The 20,450-nt window shown below is 41.2% G+C and overlaps 1 protein-coding gene across 2 annotated transcripts in view; it reads right to left on the reverse strand.

Annotated features, from left to right (window-relative positions):
* Positions 1–20,450, reverse strand: part of LOC124790111 (heat shock 70 kDa protein 4) — a 75,223-nt gene that overhangs the window by 21,855 nt on the left and 32,918 nt on the right. For both annotated transcript variants that reach the window (XM_047257684.1, XM_047257685.1), the window contains exons 8-11: positions 13,096–13,223; positions 12,560–12,819; positions 7,693–7,833; positions 7,303–7,542 (exon numbers count right to left, since the gene is read on the reverse strand). In XM_047257684.1, coding sequence (XP_047113640.1) covers positions 7,303–7,542; positions 7,693–7,833; positions 12,560–12,819; positions 13,096–13,223 — 769 coding nt within the window. The remainder of the gene's footprint in view (positions 1–7,302; positions 7,543–7,692; positions 7,834–12,559; positions 12,820–13,095; positions 13,224–20,450) is intronic.

The following is a 20,450-nucleotide window of genomic DNA, read 5'->3' on the forward strand; positions in this document are numbered from 1 at the left end:
TTAGATGGTATGCTAAAATACCCTTCATGAATAAAACATAAAACTAAATCTGCTGTTGAGGCATTGTCATCCAACACAAAAGGTAGGGTGCTGGGAAGGTTAAAAGTCGGCCGAAGAGCAGCTGAAAGTGTGCAGTCCAGCAAGATGTGGAGGACAGTCATATGACACTGAGGTGGGTACTCTTGACGGAGGAGGTAGCCTTGTGTTAGCCACATATGGCCAATTCAGAGCCAGCAGAGAACCACAGAGTCCCTGCGGGAGGTCTGCATGGAGGTCTTCCACACATTCGTAGTCTCCTTAAGGGCATGCAGTTTGTTGTGCGTACTGAGATTATGCCATTCCATCTCCCAAAGCTGAAAAAACTTTGCGGGGTAATAATGATTGCAAGTCAGTTACAGGAATGCCGATCTCCAGAAGTGGTTCCTGTTCAGCCTGTGTGGCCAGCTTGTTGGCAAGTTCATTTCCTGGGATTCCGATGTGGCCTGGGGTCCACACAAACACCACGGAACGACTGGACGGTTCCAGGGTACAGATGGACTCCTGGATGGTCGCTACCAAAGGATGGCAGGGGTAGCACTCGTTGATAGCTTGTAGGCTGCTCAAGGAGTTAGTACAGAGAAGAAACGACTCTCCAGGACATGAGCAGATGCGCTCAAGAGCACGAGACATGGCTGCCAGCTCTGTAGTGAAAACACTGCAGCCATCTGGCAAGGAGTGGTGTTCCCCATGTCCCCCATGAACATACACGAAGCCAGTGTGACCACCAGCCATTGAGCCATTAGTGTAAATCACTTTATGGTCCCGCTTCACATCAAGAAGCGAGAGGCAGTGACAGCAAAGAGCTGCGGGGTTAACTGAGTCCTTACGACCATGTGAAGGTCCGAGCGAAGCTTCGGCCTAGGTGTACACCATGGAGGTGCACGTGAATGGACCTCGAGCATAGGTGATAAAGGCAAGGACTCCACTTCAGACAGAAGAGATTGGAAGCAAACTGCAATCTTAAGCCCTGACCTGGGCCTCCGATGTGGGAGATGAACCGCACTGGATGGGAAAAGGAGACGGTAATTCAGATGCTCAGGAGAACTACGAATGTGTGCAATGTAACTGGCAAGCAGTTGCGTATGCCTAACCTTCAATGGAGGGACTCCGTCCTCCACCAGGACGCTGGTCACCGGACTCATCCTAAAAGCTCCTGTTGCCAGTTGAATGCCATAGTGGTGCACTGGCTCGAGTAAACGCAATGCTGAGGGCGCCGCGGGACCATAAACCAGACTCCCATAGTCAAGGCAGGATTGAACAAGGGCTCTGTAGAGCTGCAGCAGTAACAGTGATCTGCTCCCCAGTTGGTGTTGCTCAGACAGTGAAGGGCATTGAGGAGCTGCAAGCACTTCCGCTTAAGCTGATGAAGATGAGGAAGCCACGTCAATCTGGGGTCTAAAACCAGTCCTAAGAACCGATATGTCTCCACTACAGTGAGTGGATCATCATGAAGGCAAAGTTCTGGTTCCGGATGAATGGTAAGACACTGACAGAGTGCATGACGTGACTTTGGGGCTGAAAACTGGAAGCTGTGGGCTAGAGCCCATGACTGCACCTTGTGGATGGCTCCTTGTAGGTGCCGCTTGGCAACACCAATACTGGAGGAGCAGTACGAAATGTAGAAGTTGTCTGCATACAGAGAAGGTGACACCGACGGCCTGACAGCTGCTGCTGCTAGACTGTTAATGGCCCCTAAAAATAGACACACTCAATACAGAACCCTGCGGGACCCCATTCTCCTGGATATAGGGGGAACTATGTGAGGCACCAACTTGGACACTGAAAGTACAGAGCAATAGGAAATTTTGGACAAAAATCGGGAGCAGACCCAGAGACCCAACTTGTATAATGTGGCAAGGATATGATGTTGCCAGTTCATGTCTTAAGTTTTTCATAAATAAAAAGAGGTGGCAACCAGGTGTTGGTGTCTGGAAAAGGCTGTTCAGATGGTAGATTCGAGGGAAACTAGATTATCAATGGTAGAGCGATCCTGGCGAAAACCGACCTGGCATGGAGCCAGTAGGCCATGTGATTCCAGGACCCAACACAACTGCCGACTTACCACACATTCTAACAGCTTACACAGAATGTTGGTGAGGGTGAGGGGCCGATAGCTATCCCCATCAAGTGGGTTTTTACCGGGTTTGAGCACTGTAATGATGGTGCTCTCCTGCCATTGTGATGGAAAGATGCCAACGCACCAGATGCGGTTGAAGATGACGAGGAGATGTTGCTTGTAGTCTGACGAAAGATGTTTAATCATCTGACTGTGGATCTGATCCGGCCCAGGAGCTGTGTCAGGTTAATGTGCAAGGATGCTAAGGAGCTCCCACTCTGTAAATGGAGCATTATAGGGTTCACTGTGACGTTCAGAGAATGAGAGGGCTTTCCTTTCCATCTGCTGTTTGAGAATGCGAAATGCTGGGGGATAATTCTCTTGACGTGGAAGCTCGAGCATAATGCTCAGCAAATTGCTCGGCAATTGCGTTTGCATCGGCAGATAACACGCCACTGATGTTAATGCCAGTAACACCTGTTGGGGTCTGGTACCCACAAACATGTCTGGTCTTCGTCCAGACTTGGGAAGGTGATGTTTGGCACCCAATGGTCGTGACGTACCTCTCCCAGCACTCCTGTTCCCGTCTTTTTATAAGCTGGCAAATGTGGGCACGGAGTCGTTTAAAAGTTATTAGGTGCTCTACGGAAGGGTGCCACTTATGTCACTGGAGAGCTTGCCGATGCTCTTTAATGGCCTCAGCAATTTCCAGTGACCACCAAGGTATGACTTTCGCCAGGGGCACCCTAAAGAACAAGGGTGCGTGTTTTCTGCCGCAGAAATTATCATTCTAGTGACCTGCTCAAGTACCACATCGATGGTACCATGTGGGGGAGATTCAGCGATGACAGCAGAGGTGAAAGCTTACCAGTCTGCCTTGTTTAAAGCCCATCTTGGTAGACGTCTGGGGGAATGGCACTGTGGGAGTGACAGGAAGATGGGAAACTGGTCACTACCACACAAGTCATCGTGGGCTCTCTGGTGGACATATGGGAAAAGTCCTGGGCTGCAGAGGGATAAATCAATGGCTGAGTAAGTGCCATGAGCCACACTGAAATGTGTGGGAGCCCAGAATTTAAGAGGCAGAGATCAAGTTGAGACAGTAAAGTTCCGACATCTCTACCTCGGCCAGTAAGCACAGCACCCAACAAGGGGTTACGGGTGTTAAAATCTCCCAAAAGTAGGAAAGGTTTAGAGGGTCAATGAATCAGTGCAGGCAATGCATTCAAAGGTACTGCACCATCTGGAGAAAGATATATGTTGCAAACAGTTACTGCCTGTGTTGTCCATATCCTGACAGCCAGGGCTTCAAGAGGGGTTTGAAGGGCCACAGGTTAACTGTATACTGGGTTCAGGTCATATACACAAACCCCACCTGACACTTGATTATAGTCTCTACAGTTCTTGGAATATCCTCTACAGCCCTGAAGGGCAGGGGTCCCCATTGCCGGAAGCCAGGTTTCCTGGAGAGCAATGCAGAAAGCAAAGGTAAAGCTTAATAGTTGCCTTAGCTTAGCCAGGTGGTGGAAAAAACCACAGCAATTCCACTGAAGGATGACGTTATCTTGCGGCTGGGAAGGTATAAAGCAAGCAAGGAGGCAGGTTACGCCCCAGGGTCACCTGCTACCACTGATTGTGTAGTTGTAGCCATTCCTATTGTGGATGAGTGATCAGTGAAATCCAGGTCCTTAGGGGACACTGAGATCTCCACCTCATCTGCAGATGCAGAACTGGTAGGGAGTGGTGGTGTTGGGGCCACTGGAGGGTCCTTTTTCTTAGCAGACATCTTTGTTTGCTTGCCCTCTTGCTTCTCTTTAGGGGCTTGCAGGGAGGACTTCTGTGAAGTAGCTTTGGGCATGGAGGAAGACCGTGAAGCTCTTCGCCCAGCAGCTTTTGGTTACAGTATCTGGTTACAGACCTTTAGTCGAGTGATCGGTTGTGTATGACTGTTGCGTATGGATCTATTGTATCAGCATATTCTGAAAGGAACGTAATTGGTATACAGTGTAGTCCTGAAGAATTGCTTTTGTTAAGTGATTTAAGTTGCTTCATTACTCTGAGGATATCTGATTCTACATTACTACTGTTGGTAGCTGTTCTTGATTTGAATTCTGGAATATTTACTTCATCTTCTTCGTTGAAGGAATTTTTGACAGCTATGTTTAGTACCTCTGCTTTTGGATCACTGTTGTCGTTAGTACTTCCATTGCTATCATGCAGAGAAGGCATTGACTGTCTTGTCACTAGCATACTTTACGTACGACCATAATCTCTCTGGATTTTCTGCCAGGTTTCGAAACAAAGTTTCATTGTTTAAACTATTATAAGCATCTTGGATTTACATCTGCGTAAAATTCCAAGCTTCTGTAAAACATTGCCAATCTTTTAGATTTTGCATCCATTTAAAATTGGAATTTTTTTTTTCCATTTTTTCTGCAATACTGTTCTCACCGTTTTTGTATACCAAGAAGGATCCGTTCTGTCGTTCGTTAATTGATTTGGTATATATCTCTCAACTGCTGCCGATACTATTTCTTTGAATTTAAGCCACATCTGATCTACGCTTATATTGTTAATATGAAAGAAGTGAAGATTGTCTCTCAGGAAGGTGTCAAGTGATTTTATCTGCTTTTTTTTGGATAGCTATATTTTTCATTTATTTTTAGATGATTTGGGGGTTACAATATTCAATCCCACTATGACAACCCTGAGTTCACTGATCCCTGTATCCATTTTGATGCTTATTATTAGCTCAGGATTATATGTTGCTAAGAGGTCAAGTGTGTTTTCACAACAGTTTACTATTTGCGTGGGCTCGTGAATTAACTGGAAGACACTTTGCAAAGAATGCACTTAGCACAATTTCAGATGACGTTTTATGCGTACCTCCGGATTTGAACATGTATTATTGCCAACATATCAAGTGTAAATTAAAGTCACCACTAACTAAAATTGTACAAGTCGGGCATGTGTTTGAAACTGAACTCCAGTTTTCTTTGAACCTTTCAGCAATTGTATCATCTGAATTGGGAGGCCAGTAAAATTATTCAATTATTTTTTATTTCAGTAGCCAAGAATTACCTCTGCCCACACTATCTCACAGGAACTAAATAATTAAATTTTGCGACAAGATAAACCACTTCTAAGAGCAACAAACACGCTACCGCCAACTGTGTTTAGCCTAGCCTTTCGTAACACCATTAGCTTCGCTGCACAACTGCGCTTTTCTCCTACTTTGGCCAGCTTTCAGTGCCTATAACAATTTGAGCATCAGTGCTTTCTATTAGCAATTAGAGCTCTGGTACTTTCCCAACACAGCCAAGACAGTTTAGAACTGTTAAACCGATGGTACCTGTATCGATGTTCTTCCTGTGTTTGTTTCGCACCCTTTGAGATTGAAGTGTTGTGAAAAAGTTTCCCACACTGCAATACAAAAAACAGAGGCACATGTAAGATGTTGCGGCCGAGTTCAGTGGCGGATGAAACTGCTACTGTCTCACTGGAGGATCATGGTACCAGTATGCTATGGGGGTATACACAGATCAAGGCTGCATATCATGCTTCAGTTCCACCTGCTGCCACTGGTTGCGAAGATACACCATCAACACACACCTGTTTTGAATCAAGGTGCATCAGGGGTGGGGGCATCTGGGGTCACCAGGAATGCTACCTCAGATACAGAAATGTAACAAGCAGTGTGTGGTGGCATGGGGCGATCAGAATCTTCCTCTGTTTGGATGACTATCCTGGTCGATAGGGAGTCTAGTCAATGCTTCCAAAGGGGAGCTGGTGTAGTTAGGTGGTCCCAAAGGCCAGATTTAGAAGACAAGGAGAACAATGGTACAATCACTAAAGTGAACAATATTGTTATAGCAGTAGCATACGTGATCAAGGGTCTTTTATTACCGAATTTTCTTTTCACGATTGAAAATGGTGCAGTCTAGTGAACAGGGGGAGTAGTGCTCCCCACAGGTGACACAGTAAGGGAAGGGGCATAAGCTACGTTTGTGTGTAACTGACTGCCACAATCCCTATAGACTGGGCTGGCATTGCAACATTAAGTCGTGTGTCAAAATCACATGCATTTGCAGCATCACATGGGACGATGAACATACAGCTTGACAGCACAGCGATATACCACGACCTTGACCTCCTCAGGAATGAGTCACCTTCAAAGGTGAGGATGAGGATTAAGCCTCGAGTATCCACTCTTGTTGTCATTTGGTCTCCACTGGACATGGACAAAATGCATACCTAGCAACTCTTCATCAGGCTGTAGAAGGAAATCTTGTTGGAAAAACAGACCCTGTACCATATTCAGACTTTTATGGGGGTTCTTGTGACAGGAACTTCACCTATCTTGTCGCAGGCGAGCAGTGCCCATGACTAGGTGGGGGAAGCCGTTTTAATCATAATGGAGTCATTTTTCATTTTTTAAATCACTGCCACTTCTCCAAATCTGTTCCCGAGATGTTCAACAAAGAACAAAGGTTTTGTAACCAAAAGAAGTCCGTGTCCGTCATAGAACAAACCAAGTATTGGGGGGAGTATTTCTTACTTTTTCTCTGAGAGCTCTATTCCTCCCACAGCATAACCAGGGAAGGGAAGGTTTTACAGTCATATCTCCCCGTATTGTAGTAAGTCAGAAGGAAGTTTAATTCACTTCATGTGTGAATTTCTGCCATGGTACCATCCACTTCAAATGAGGGCTTTCCCCATGCGTTCCAGGCAGCCACAGCAGTGGCCAGTAAACTGTTGCCTGGAGTCCCCTTTGTCCCAGCTGTGACAGGCAAATACTCCTTGGCTTACGTGGGGAGTTTCCAGCTCAGGCACCACCGACACCACCACCCAACTGAATGGCTACTATCCTGGGTTTTGGACATGGTACTGCTGCAAGAAAGAGGGGTACAAAGAGAGAAAGGCACACAGGTGAACTATACGCCACACTGGGCAACCTTCCCTGCATAATCTGCAGTTATGTAAAATTTAGAAACAAATTATCGAGTGACATCCAAAAAAAGGGGACCATATAATCAATAATTGAGAAGCTTAGAAGGCCAGAAGGTATGAAATTGAGTGTACAAAACACAAAGAATCCAAGCACCATCGGCAACAAGTACAATGAGCCCCTTGAGAGCAGTCTTAGTAGTAGCAGGGAAGTAAAACTTTAATTTTATTTCATATTCTAATTTGGTTTCCACACCTACCTTCAATGATGACAGTCTATCAACATAAACTTGTCTATTACAGTCCTCTCCCTCTTCATACAGCCAATTTTCAGTTTCATCCAACTGCTGTGAAAGCGATGTTCTATCAGCATCATTAACGAAAGTTGCAAGTTCTTCATCACTGTTAAGTTTGCCTCTAAGATCATATACATATTCCTCTAAAGCATTGCGAGCATCAATACGTTCCTTCTCTTGCCTGTCACTTGCAATCATTTTGCACTGGGGGAAAAAAAAAAAAAATTATTTACACAGTACAGTGTAACGTACAGCACTAGCCAAGTTCTCATATTGAAAAGAAGTCCCTCAATCTTTAAACATTTACAATGAATTATTAGTTGCAAATATGGTAGAATAAGCTTCAATATTTACCTCTTGTTCAATGTAGTTATTCAGATCTAGTTGTGATATGCCATGAGTATAAGACTCTATAGGTAGATCGACTGTTTTCACTATCTTTTTCTTTTTTGATGCCTCTTTCTTCTCAGTATTTCCTTGTCCTTCTGCATCATCCTACAGAAGAGTTAAAATTCAGGTAAGTGAAAGAATCAAAGAATGTTAGTTATGATTTATTTGTTATATGAGCAAATTATGTTACTTTGGGTCCAAATTAAGTTAATGAAACTGAAGGGTGGAGAAGGAGTACTTAATTTCAAATAAATTTAATAAAGGGTGAAGTAAATTTGCTGAACTGTCAACCTACAGTGTAAGTTGTACCCTTTAGCACTCATGGTTTACAAAATTCACAATTGGGTACACACAATTAGGTTAGACTGCTGAGAAAACTAAACTGTGAAAACTCATTATTCCCTTCCCTTCCTCTACTATCAACATTTTCGGTGAAAGGTAAATACAGCAACTATCTGACAAATTAGTTTGTTTCATTTCCCCTAAGGAGTTCTTCCATTCAGCAGAGTATAGCAATATTATTGTCGTCACAGTAGCAGTGATTTTTAATTCATCACTACTCATTAGCAAAAACCATAACTAAATCATTACAGTAGTTTCTGTGATTAGTTGAAAATACACACAGAAACCACAGCACGAGATCGTAATTTCAAAATTACAAAAGATGCATTCTTTCCCACTCACAATAGTTACACACACACACACACACACACACACACACACACACACACACACACACACACACAGGGTGAGGGGGCGAGAGTTGTATTAGGACAGGTCCAAAGTTGGCTGGTAGCAAAACGTAATGTATGAAAGTTCCTTTGGCAACAGCCAGTATTTGATGTTCAAAGTAGCCAATGGGGAGCTTACTGTATAAGATAAGAATTTATTCTGTTGCATTGGTAGAACATGCTAACATAGGGAAATATACAGAGCACAGCAAAAAGGTGGAGGTCACTGAGAATGGCATTCTACCGAAAGTTGGCCTAGGTTTCTTTTTAGGTCTGGGCATAAGACTAATTGGAAAGGTTTCTTGAGGCAATAATGAACTGCGAGACAGTAACACAATTCCAATTTTTTTTAGGCTTCATACCGACATGTTATGTTTCTCCATCACTAATCCAAGTGGGTTGTAGCCTGGAAGAAATTGTGAGGTTACTGGCCGTGTTTAATAATAAAAATGTATTACAGGATGGATTATTCTGTTTAAGTATTGTTCTAACAAGCATCACAACATAGCATATTCAGAAACTCAGCTTTAACAGCAATTCCATACTAGTTAGGGGCTGGCATTCACACAGTATTCAAGGAAAACTCACAGTTTTGCTTTTAGAGGAAGCACAGCACCAAAATTTTTAAACAACATTCACATCAACTTTATTAATGACTAGACAAAACAGTTTATTTCTTGTGTAGAATGAAGTTGAGTGTGTGTGTGTGTGTGTGTGTGTGTGTGTGTGTGTGTGTGTGTGTGTGTGTGTGTTTACCAACGAAATCGTTGGTATGTTGACACACACACACACACACACACACACACACAAGCATACATTTGTAAAGGCAAAGAGTTTGGGCAGAGATGTCAGTTGAGGCGGAAGTACAGAGGCAAAGATGTTGTTGAAAGATAGGTGAGGTATGGCGGCGGCAAATTGAAATTAGAAATTAGCGGAGGGAACAGCCATGGGTACCAGGATGGCCCCCTCGTACGCCAACCTATTCATGGGTCACTTAGAGGAAGCCTTCTTGGTTACCCAGGCCTGCCAACCCAAAGCTTAGTACAGATTTATTGAGGACATTTTCATGATCTGGACTCACAGTGAAGAAGAACTCCAGAATTTCCTCTCCAACCCCAACTCCTTTGGTTGCATTAGATTCACCTGGTCCTACTCCAAATCCCACGCCACTTTCCTTGACATTGACCTCCACCTATCCAATGGCCAGCTTCATACGTCCGTCCACATCAAACCCACCAACAAGCAACAGTACCTCCATTATGACAGCTGCCACCCATTCCACATCAAACGGTCCCTTCCCTACAGCCTAGGTCTTCGTGGCAAACGAGTCTGCTCCAGTCCGGAATCCCTGAACCATTACACCAACAACCTGAAAACAGCTTTCACATCCCGCTACTACCCTTCCGACCTGGTACAGAAGCAAATAACCAGAGCCACTTCCTCATCTCCTCAAACCCAGAACCTCCCACAGAAGAACCCCAAAAGTGCCCCACTTGTGACAGGGTACTTTCCGGGACTGGATCAGACTCCGAATGTGGCTCTCCAGCAGGGATACGACTTCCTCAAATCCTGCCCTGAAATGAGATCCATCCTTCATGAAATCCTCCCCACTCCACCAAGAGTGTCTTTCCGCCGTCCACCTAACCTTCGTAACCTCTTAGTTCATCCCTATGAAATCCCCAAACCACCTTCCCTACCCTCTGGTTCCTACCCTTGTAACCGCCCCCGGTGTAAAACCTGTCCCATGCACCCGCCCACCACCACCTACTCCAGTCCTGTAACCCAGAAGGTGCACACAATCAAAGGCAGAGCCACATGTGAAAGCACCCACGTGATTTACCAACTGACCTACCTACACTGTGAAGCTTTCTATGTGGGAATGACCAGCAACAAACTGTCCATTCGCATGAATGGACACAGGCAGACAGTGTTTGTTGGTAATGAGGATCACCCTGTGGCTAAACATGCCTTGGTGCACGGCCAGCACATCTTGGCACAGTGTTACACCGTCCGGGTTATCTGGATACTTCCCACTAACACCAACCTGTCAGAACTCCGGAGATGGGAACTTACCCTTCAGTATATCCTCTCTTCTCGTTATCCGCCAGGCCTCAACCTCCGCTAATTTCAAGTTGCCGCCACTCATACCTCACCTGTCTTTCAACAACATCTTTGCCTCTTTACTTCAGCCTCGACTGACATCTCTGCCCAAACTCTTTGCCTTACAAATGTCTGCTTGTGTCTGTGTATGTGCGGATGGATGTGTGTGTGTGTGTGTGTGTGTGTGTGTGTGTGTGTGTGTGTGTGTGTGTGTGTGCACGCGCGCGAGTGTATAGCTGTCCTTTTTTCCCCCCTAAGGTAAGACTTTCCGCTCCCAGGATTGGAATGACTCCTTACCCTCTCCCTTAAAACCCACATCCTTTCGTCTTTCCCTCTCCTTCCCTCTTTCCTGATGAGGCAACAGTTTGTTGCGAAAGCTAGAATTTTGTGTGTATGTTTGTGTGTCTGTCGACCTGCCAGCACTTTCATTTGGTAAGTCACATCATCTTTGTTTTTAGATATATTTTTCCTACGTGGAATGTTTCCCTCTATTTTTTTTATATATATATATATATATATATATATATATATATATATAAAAAAACAAAGATGAGGTGACTTACCGAACAAAAGCGCTGGCAGGTCGATAGACACACAAACAAACACAAACACACACACAAAATTCAAGCTTTCGCAACAAACTGTTGCCTCATCAGGAAAGAGGTAAGGAGAGGGGAAGACGAAAGGAAGTGGGTTTTAAAGGAGAGGGTAAGGAGTCATTCCAATCCCGGGAGCGGAAAGACTTACCTTAGGGGGAAAAAAAGGACAGGTATACACTCGCACACACGCACATATCCATCCACACATGTATGTGTGGATGGATATGTGCGTGTGTGCGAGTGTATACCTGTCCTTTTTTTCCCCCTAAGGTAAGTCTTTCCGCTCCCGGGATTGGAATGACTCCTTACCCTCTCCTTTAAAACCCACTTCCTTTCGTCTTCCCCTCTCCTTACCTCTTTCCTGATGAGGCAACAGTTTGTTGCGAAAGCTTGAATTTTGTGTGTGTGTTTGTGTTTGTTTGTGTGTCTATCGACCTGCCAGCGCTTTTGTTCGGTAAGTCACCTCATCTTTGTTTTTATATATAATTTTTCCCACGTGGAATGTTTCCTTCCATTATATTTATATATATATATATATATATATATATATATATATATATATATATATATATATATATATATATATAGAGAGAGAGAGAGAGAGAGAGAGAGAGAGAGAAGCAGGTGTCAAAAGCCATCAATATATTTCATACAGCACAAGGAAATTGATTCTTTAATGTTCTGGAAACTATGCATCGAACACCAACAGCAAAAAATTGCAAAGGTAATGAAACTGAAGACTAGTTAGCTTCTTACAGATGAGATAACCACCACTAACAAATGAATTGACTTAAAAAAGGTAACTGTATTATTATTTCATTCTTAACAGCTGAAGAATGAGGAAGACATGAACAACACTCAGACGAAACATCAAGACAATTGGCAATTTCCATAATGTCTAAGTGACAGGAGCAGAACAGCACAAGAAGAAATATTCAGTAGTCAGAAAACACAATAACTACTGAATATAATATCTACTGGCAGGATAGCTTAAAGGAAGGGAAAAACTGAAGCAGGGTAGGGGAAGAGTCTTAGTAGAAGGTTTTGTTCTCTCATGTAATTTGCTGTCTCACTTCAAAAACAGAAGAAAACCTTCGATTCCTGCCAGTAGTTCACAGAATTCTGCAGGAACATTCATTTTACCACCTCTGTCTCCATCAAATACTTGTGGGAGACTTAACTTTTATGAGAAGCTTCCAGTAAATTGCTTTACATCTTGGAAATCTATTTGAAAAGTTATTAACCACCATTTTTATTCCTAGTATTTGCCTGCAGTTCTTCATCCTGCTTTCTCCCCCGCCACTTCTAGTCGAGGACTTGTCACACTACCAAGCACCCACGTACCATATAAAACCATGCTAAAAGTTGATTCGCGTCAAGTCTGCGTTTACGTCTCCTCACCTCTCCACCTATATGGTTTTGTTGATTTGCTGCCTGTTCAGCCTGTGCATCATTCTGACTGCCTGCTTGAGATGCAGCACTCTGTGAATCATTTTCCATTGATGTGTCTTCTTGCGAATCTTGTTCTGTAGCTTCTTTCTTCTCTGTAAGTGATGCACTGCTGATCAGTAATATTCCGTGCAGATTAACACGAACTTTAACTTTAACTTTTTGGCTTTCTCCTTCCGGAGTAGGTTTTACATCTTTTACAATAAATTGCCCTGAAATTAAAAAGCAAACAAGTAATTAAAATTCAGTAATAGTTACTAAGAAATATTTCTATAATGTCTGATGAAATCATATCTTGCACAAACTATAAAGCAGTTTAGTGGGGAAAAAAAGCTTCGCTTTTTTATTTATTTAATGTGAATGAAACAATTATGCATACATATGAAGTAAGCACTTCATGGCCAATTTCAATTCTCCAACACCCACAAATATTTTATTTCACATTTTTAATATAAACTGGCTATTAAATGAAATGTCTTAATGGTTACCAATGTAAGGATCCGGGTAAGGTATGTTCCCAACATAATAAGCTTTTATTGAGAATGGCTCCTTGCGGAAAAACGTCAACATTTTTGAGAATGGTACTGGGTGGTTTTGTGTGTACACTTCCATTTCTCTGCAACAAAAATAAATAAAATACTTTTGAAATGCATACAACTAAATGCATTAGGCTGCATATTGAATATGAGGAACACGAAGGTGGGGGGGATGACCCCACAGGATTTGTTTGAAGCAAGGACCTTTGGCAGTTCACCAACATTCGGGATAAAAGTTAATCTTGCAACAGGTGATATCACCAACAAAATTGTTATATTAACAAGAAAAACAATCTAGTCAAGTGTGCCCATGCATTCTCCAAAAGCCAATATATCTACAAGAATTGTTTTTATTTTCTCCTGCTGCATGTTAACACAGAGTCTTTACTGACCCAATAGTTGCTGTGCTCAATTAGTTTTACTGTTGCAGTAAAAAACAGCAATACAATTTTCTTCACTGGCAGGGCTTTATATTTTTCCATTTTAAATTCTCTGATTTCTAATCTTACAATACCAGAGAAGGGAAGTTGGTACTCACCATACAGGGGAGACGCCGAGTCGCGATAGGCACAACAAAAAGATTCACACAATTATAACTTTTGGCCTTTAGGGCCTTTGTTAGCAGTACACACACACATGCACATACACACTCACGCAAACACAACTTGCACACACGTCTGCAGTTTCAGAGAGCTGAAAACACACTGTGAGCAGCAGCAACAGTGCATGCTGGGAGTGGCAACTGGGTGGGGGTAAGGAGGAGGCTGGGGCAGGGATGCATGTCTGCTTGGTGGCGAGTAGCAACTTTCCTTCTTTGGTATTCCAACCTGGATTTTCCATTGTCTGATTTCTTATCTTAATACTCAATAATAGTACACATTTATCTAAACTACAGCCACATATTTGGTGTGATTTTGTCTATTTCTATCAAAATCCAGAATTTTGGACCAAATAATTTCACACCTGTAAAGCAACGTTTACAATATATATGCAGTGAATAACTATATTTTTGTAGCAATTGATGTGTATTTACAGGCAACCTGCCTCCCCCTTTTACAATATCACAACAATCAAATTTCCTATTACCAAACCAGTAGGTTCACTCTTCATCAAAGTCATTTCAAATAACTTACTGGAGATGCTCCAACACAAAACAGAGTTTGGAGCTTAGAGAAGGTAAAAATGACATGACTGGGGCATTGTGACCAAACATCATACTCAAATCTAATTTTTTTTCTTTGACTCAAGTTGACAACAAGAAAATATGGCCTGCTATAAATATATGAACAACAGTAATCACACAACTATATTTAAGAAGAGTGCTACATTTTATACATAGTGTAACTTTTCTCTACAGTAAATTCTATGTATTGGGCACAGTAAGTTTGGAATGCCAATGTGTGCTGTGCTGAACAAGATTTAAAAAAATAATTTACTAAAACAATAGTGCTCAGTATAGAGTAAAGAACAGTCGCAAGGATGGACCATCAGTTACCTTCAAAATGAAATGGTTAATGGTGGCCAGAGTGATAAAAGTTTGTGATGACTATTATTTTAGAGCGGCTTACTGGAAACACCCTCCCCTTACACACACACACACACACACACACACACACACACACACACACACACACACTTATTTACCTGTCTGCTCTCAATTTCATCTTAAAGGTGATTGGCAATCTGGTCCCCCAAGTAAAGATTTTTTTATCACCCATCATTGTCAATATTGTAACTGCTTGGGGAAGACACTAAAACTATTCATTATAAAGCACTTCCAGTAGATTCACTTTATTGTGTCACACTAAAAGGTGCATTAAGTGCAGCAAATCATTTGCAAGATCTACTGTCTTTACCACAACACTAAAGAGGACTGTTCCCATTTTAATTAGAAATGGTTGTATAACCACAGTTAATTACACAAAGAATAAAAATCATAATACAATAATGTGCTCTGCATAAAAATTTTAACTGATATGCAAAACCGAGAGCTCAAATCTAACACTGTCAAGCATTTCTTCGCATACTTACTTCTGGGTACTAGCCACACGCTGAGAAAAATAATCAAACATGGTGACCTTGAAACGATTCCAGATACTACGCAGGCGCCTACGTTTTACTGGCAATACATTTTCCGTGTCTTCAGGTACACTACTGAAAATTAAAGCAGTTCTTTATGCTGTAGTAAAGATGTTCCGAGCTAAGAAATAAAGTATTTGAGAAATTCCTAGGTAATCAAGAAATGGAACATCTGAGTACAGAGCTTTATATCTGATCTATAAATTTACGAGTTTGATAAAAGTGTTGGTTGGAAAAGCACTAACTGATATCATATTGTGTGTCAGCTTTCAACTAGCAAATTCTGAGGCAAATATACACTCCAATTTGCACACATTAAACTACTAAAGTATGGAAAAATCACTTGAAGTGCAGGTGGTACACAATTTATTTGTAACACTATTACTGTTTGTGGCTGAAGTGTTCTGAACAGTATCTTCCTTGCTTAATGAGGTCGAAATTCAATAGATTCTTGCATACAGAAACAAATACTGTTAATTTTAAGCACCCCCCCCTTACACACACACACACACACACACACACACACACACACACACACACACACACACACACACACACACACACACACACACACGAAGCTATGCACCGTATGTACCTCATGAAGTTTTGTGACAATGACTATTATCTGGAAACTAGTAGGAAAGGTATATAAAATGGGAACTGATCACTAATGCGACTACTGCACCAATTTCACAATTTTAGTTAATAGGTTTCAATCTTGCTGGTAGACTGAAACTGCTTGCAACCACCTGCACTTCATGGCAAAACTAATAAGAGACTGTTAATCCTCTTTCAAAATCATCCGCAATAAATCAGTATTATAGCAAGCAACAATGATAAGTTTCCCTTGTTAAAAAAAGCGAAGACTGGGCAGTCTACATGCCAGGGTAAGGGGAGAGGTTAGATAGTAAGTATAAAATTAAAACACTGATAGGTACATGTTATATGAAAAATAAGCGCAGTAGGTACTTCATGTGCCCTTCACAATTCATAGCCTTTGAGGGAAATGCCAATAAGCAAAAAATTATCTGATTTTAAATCTGTAATTCCTTAACATTATGTCTTCTTAAGTGTAAGCCCTTTCAAGTCAATGATTTCTAGGCTGCTACTCACACACGTCGTCATATTTCTTCAGTTTCAGCAACGTAAATTAAATTATGTAGTGCATCAAAATAAGTTACTTAAAGTTTGATTGCATCATTAATATTACATAGCTTCACTTAAAATTGTTTAAAACTGTGACTGTCTATTAGGGGTACAGAATTGCTTCATTACTGTAGCGCATAGGATGAAGTAAGGATAAATAGGGCCAGGAAACCACTGTATATCACTTCTTTTTAACTTTCTTTCCTCACCAAACAACTTTAACTGAAGTTACACCAAACTGTCACATGGAGATAAAAACTAATGTCTAAGAAAATTTAGTATTACCTTTAAAGTGTAGGAATTTTGGAACTCCAACTAATATGGAAAATAAGTCTACAAAGATTTCAAAAACTTCAAAAAATTTGTAGACGTATTTCACTACTTCAAGAACCACACCATAGAAAAATACATCAAAAAGTTTTAGGAGGTAAGTAATTTTGCACTGATGTCAATGTAACACTCAATATGACATATCTCTGTAGAAGACTGCAGAATACACTTTTAAAGCAATTTCTTCAAATGTAAACCAGTTAAGATTTTTTAGTAATTTTGTTACTAGCCTTGTAAATACAACAAGGCTGCTTTTTTTGTTTTTCCCCACAACTGTACAGATTTATATGCTCATCATCATCAGCAGCTGCATTTTTTTATGCACTACATTTTTTTTTTACCATACGTTTATGGAGATGATGTATTAATTTTATCAGGTTTTCAGCATGTCCTCGTATTATTATGAATAACACTATGTGTGCGCTATATATTTTGCGTATTATACAGCAATACTGCTACTTATCGTAAAGAAGACACATTTAGTTGTAGAGAGGCGCAATGAGAAGACTGTACACACTAAACTTTCAGCCAAAGCCTTTTTCAGAAGAAACATACCTGCCAACTTCCCTAAACAGAAAGCCAGCAAGATCCCAAATCGCAAAAATTTAACGTGTGCATGCGTTGCAAGGTGTTCAAAAATAGTGAAAAAGACTACACAGAAAGAGATCACAAATAATGTTAACACACATAATGTAGCCTATATTTTATGATCACTATTTTCAAACTCTGAAATTAGGTACTTACAAGTTACTTGCTGATGAGTGTTCATTTGTTGTTACTTAACATTGAGAACGTTTCACACACTACACAAAGATGAGCTTTTCTGCACTTGATCTTGCAAGCCACAATATGAACGGCAGTGTCAAAACTACTAAATTGGACATTTATTTACACTTATTTACAAAATTTTCCAATGTTCGCAGAACACTGGCTATATTCCATCACATGTTACAGAGGAGAGACTAAGATGAGCAACTTTCTTCGGTTTCTTCAGAAATTCTGAAGAAAAGCTATTCATTTAATGTAGACCACTGCTTCTTGTATTCAAACCAGAAATGGATCCTAGTGCTTCATTCGACATGGAGGACCTAAACTGATTGCGATTCTTCTTCACCAAGCTGAACACACGCTCACACTCAGCATTGCTGAGCAGTAGAGTCTGAGCAGAAAGCTTTAGCCTGGATAACCTATTGTACTTAGGTACACCATCAGCTCCATGAATGCTCATCAAATGAGCCCATTTGGTTTCATCTGTCAAGTTCTCGCTCTCAACAGTGGCAGAGTCATCAACCTGTAAAGCCCAAATGGGCTCTGAAGCGCATTCATTGTGTCCTCAGCTAACTCCAGGGTGTCTGCATGGACAAGGAAAAATAATTCCCGAATTTCCTGGTTGAAAATACACTTTCTCTGTGTTAAGTGACAGTACACTTTTTCTCAGCACTTATCAATCCTTTCATGGTTTAAGGTTTTATACACCGGCATAGAATTTCCCGGCACTTTAGAAGATGAAACTCAGGGAGGAAAAAAAAACACGTTTTGGAAAGATCTTTGAGGTGCAGCAACATATATACACAGCATATTTCCGTGTTACGAAGGTATAAATTCGAATTCCACCAAACACTCCATGTTACTTTCCAAAGCATTGAAATCGAGATTGCGACGCACTTTTGTAAGCCAGTCACAGCTCATGTCACCTGATTTCGCCAGCTGATGACAGAATTTGACACACGATGTCAGCCAATAGCAAGATCACTCTTAAGTAGCGCGAACACACAAATAAGAAAAATTAATGGCTTAAATTAATGTACAATTGTTGCTACACGAAAAGCAAAGCTATCACATATAATATTGGTCTCTAGGATTAATAAGCTGCAAGAGAAGCTAAGCTTCCACATATATTGTTGATCTTTTTTGCACGTCATACATCACATAAATGTGCAAGTAAAATTTTTTAATAACGACGTAAATGTCTGATCTTCTGGGCTCAAAATTCTTCATATGGTCGTCCCCAAAGAGTTGATTTTTAAATGAGACTCAAACGCTCTGTGATTTAAGAAATTCGTCGTACACTCTCTCACATAGTTTATCTAACATAAAAGGAAATTTACTTTGAAAGTAATGCTTTTCAAAGCAATATTCGCAATATTTTTCCGTGACCTATTAGAAAGGTATGTTTCAGCAGTTGTCAGAGAGCGCCAGATAATAGGCGTCACTGCACTTGCGCAGCTACGATGGAGCAGGAAGCCCGCATGTTCGTACGTGTCAAACATTAAAAGATCTTGCATTAAAACGAATCTAATGTAAAAAACTGTCACGTCACGCTCATTGGAGGCAATTTGTTGTTCAGAAGCACTGCACAGTCTTCCTAAAGCCTTTGACACACTTTGCTGTTGGCAGACGCTTGTATGAGCACTGTGTTTTGTTGTTGTATATGGCGCATTTTCTTTGTGACTTAAGTTTTATTTTCGTTTTTTTTTTTCTCTCATTCATGTTTTGCTGCTGCAGTATTATTCTGCAGAAGTGTGATACAGTAAATTTTTTTGTTGGAGTATTGGTTCTTACCAGTCAAAATCACAAAAATTTAACTGAAAACTAGAACAACGAAAAATTCCCGGAACTCAAAAATATTTCCGGGTTTTTCCCAGTTTTCTCCCGGATGAAAAAATTCCCAGGTTTTTCTCGGATCTCCCGGTTGTCCCGGGTCGTAGACACCCTGTGACTCACTTCCCTTCCTTGGCAGCAATGATGGACGCCTTTCTACAAGAAATTCTACAGAAGAAAACTTGGCATTCTCGATTTTGGGAACTTCTGCTACCTTTGCATGCTTCAGTACTTCATCACTGAGCGGAAACTTGTTTATGATATAATCACACACAGAGCAGAAATAAGCCCTGACAGACGAAAATAATGTCTATTTGTCTTTATCGTTAAGTTTCTTCACCAAATTCATTGTCTGAACACCAATAACTATATTATCATTGCCTCTCGGATTCTCAAGAAGATGGTACTGAACTTTCTATAACTTTAGATTTAACAAACCTGGAGAGAAGCAGCTATAATAGCTTAGTCATTAGTTCTCACAGTTTATGAATTTAAGGGGAAGCACTCTGAAGTGCAGGACTGAGATTCTCAAATATAGGAATGGCAGTATATACGAAAGCACAGTATGCCTTGTTTAAGCCTGAAGAGGCAAATAAACAGTTTTTGCTTCACGGGTTTGAATAATGTTGTTCTTCAGGACAGGAGAGTCAGATTTTGTGGCAGATGCAAATCTCTTTGGGGCAACCAATCCTGATGACTCTATAGCCTTCCTCTTTCCATGGTCTTTAGAACCACCAAGCTCAGGTTTTGGGATTGTAAATCATGTTAAGCTTCTTGATGCACACTGAGCACTAACATGCACCTCATCTTCAAATAACCCAGCTAATGTATCCCTCTGCTCCAACAGTCTCTGCAGACACTTCCCCAAAGATAGCCATCTTGTGCAGACAAGTTTAATATCTTCCAAGTAGTTTCCATGCCGTGGAGCTCTTGGAACTTTTTAAGCCTTTCCTTTCTCTTGCAACTCTTTTCTAAACAATAGACAATGTTGATTAAAAGTTCATCAATTTTAATAGGCAAACTGCTTGCACCTTCATCATCAGCAAAGTTAATCAAATGACATAAGCAACCCAGCACAAAGGCATACAGCTGTGCTTCCCTTAAAACATCAGTTACTCAATTTTTCTTTCCAATCATGATTGGAGCATTGT

The sequence above is a fragment of the Schistocerca piceifrons genome, chromosome 3 (genome assembly GCF_021461385.2).
Source record: "Schistocerca piceifrons isolate TAMUIC-IGC-003096 chromosome 3, iqSchPice1.1, whole genome shotgun sequence".
Lineage (NCBI taxonomy): Eukaryota > Metazoa > Arthropoda > Insecta > Orthoptera > Acrididae > Schistocerca > Schistocerca piceifrons.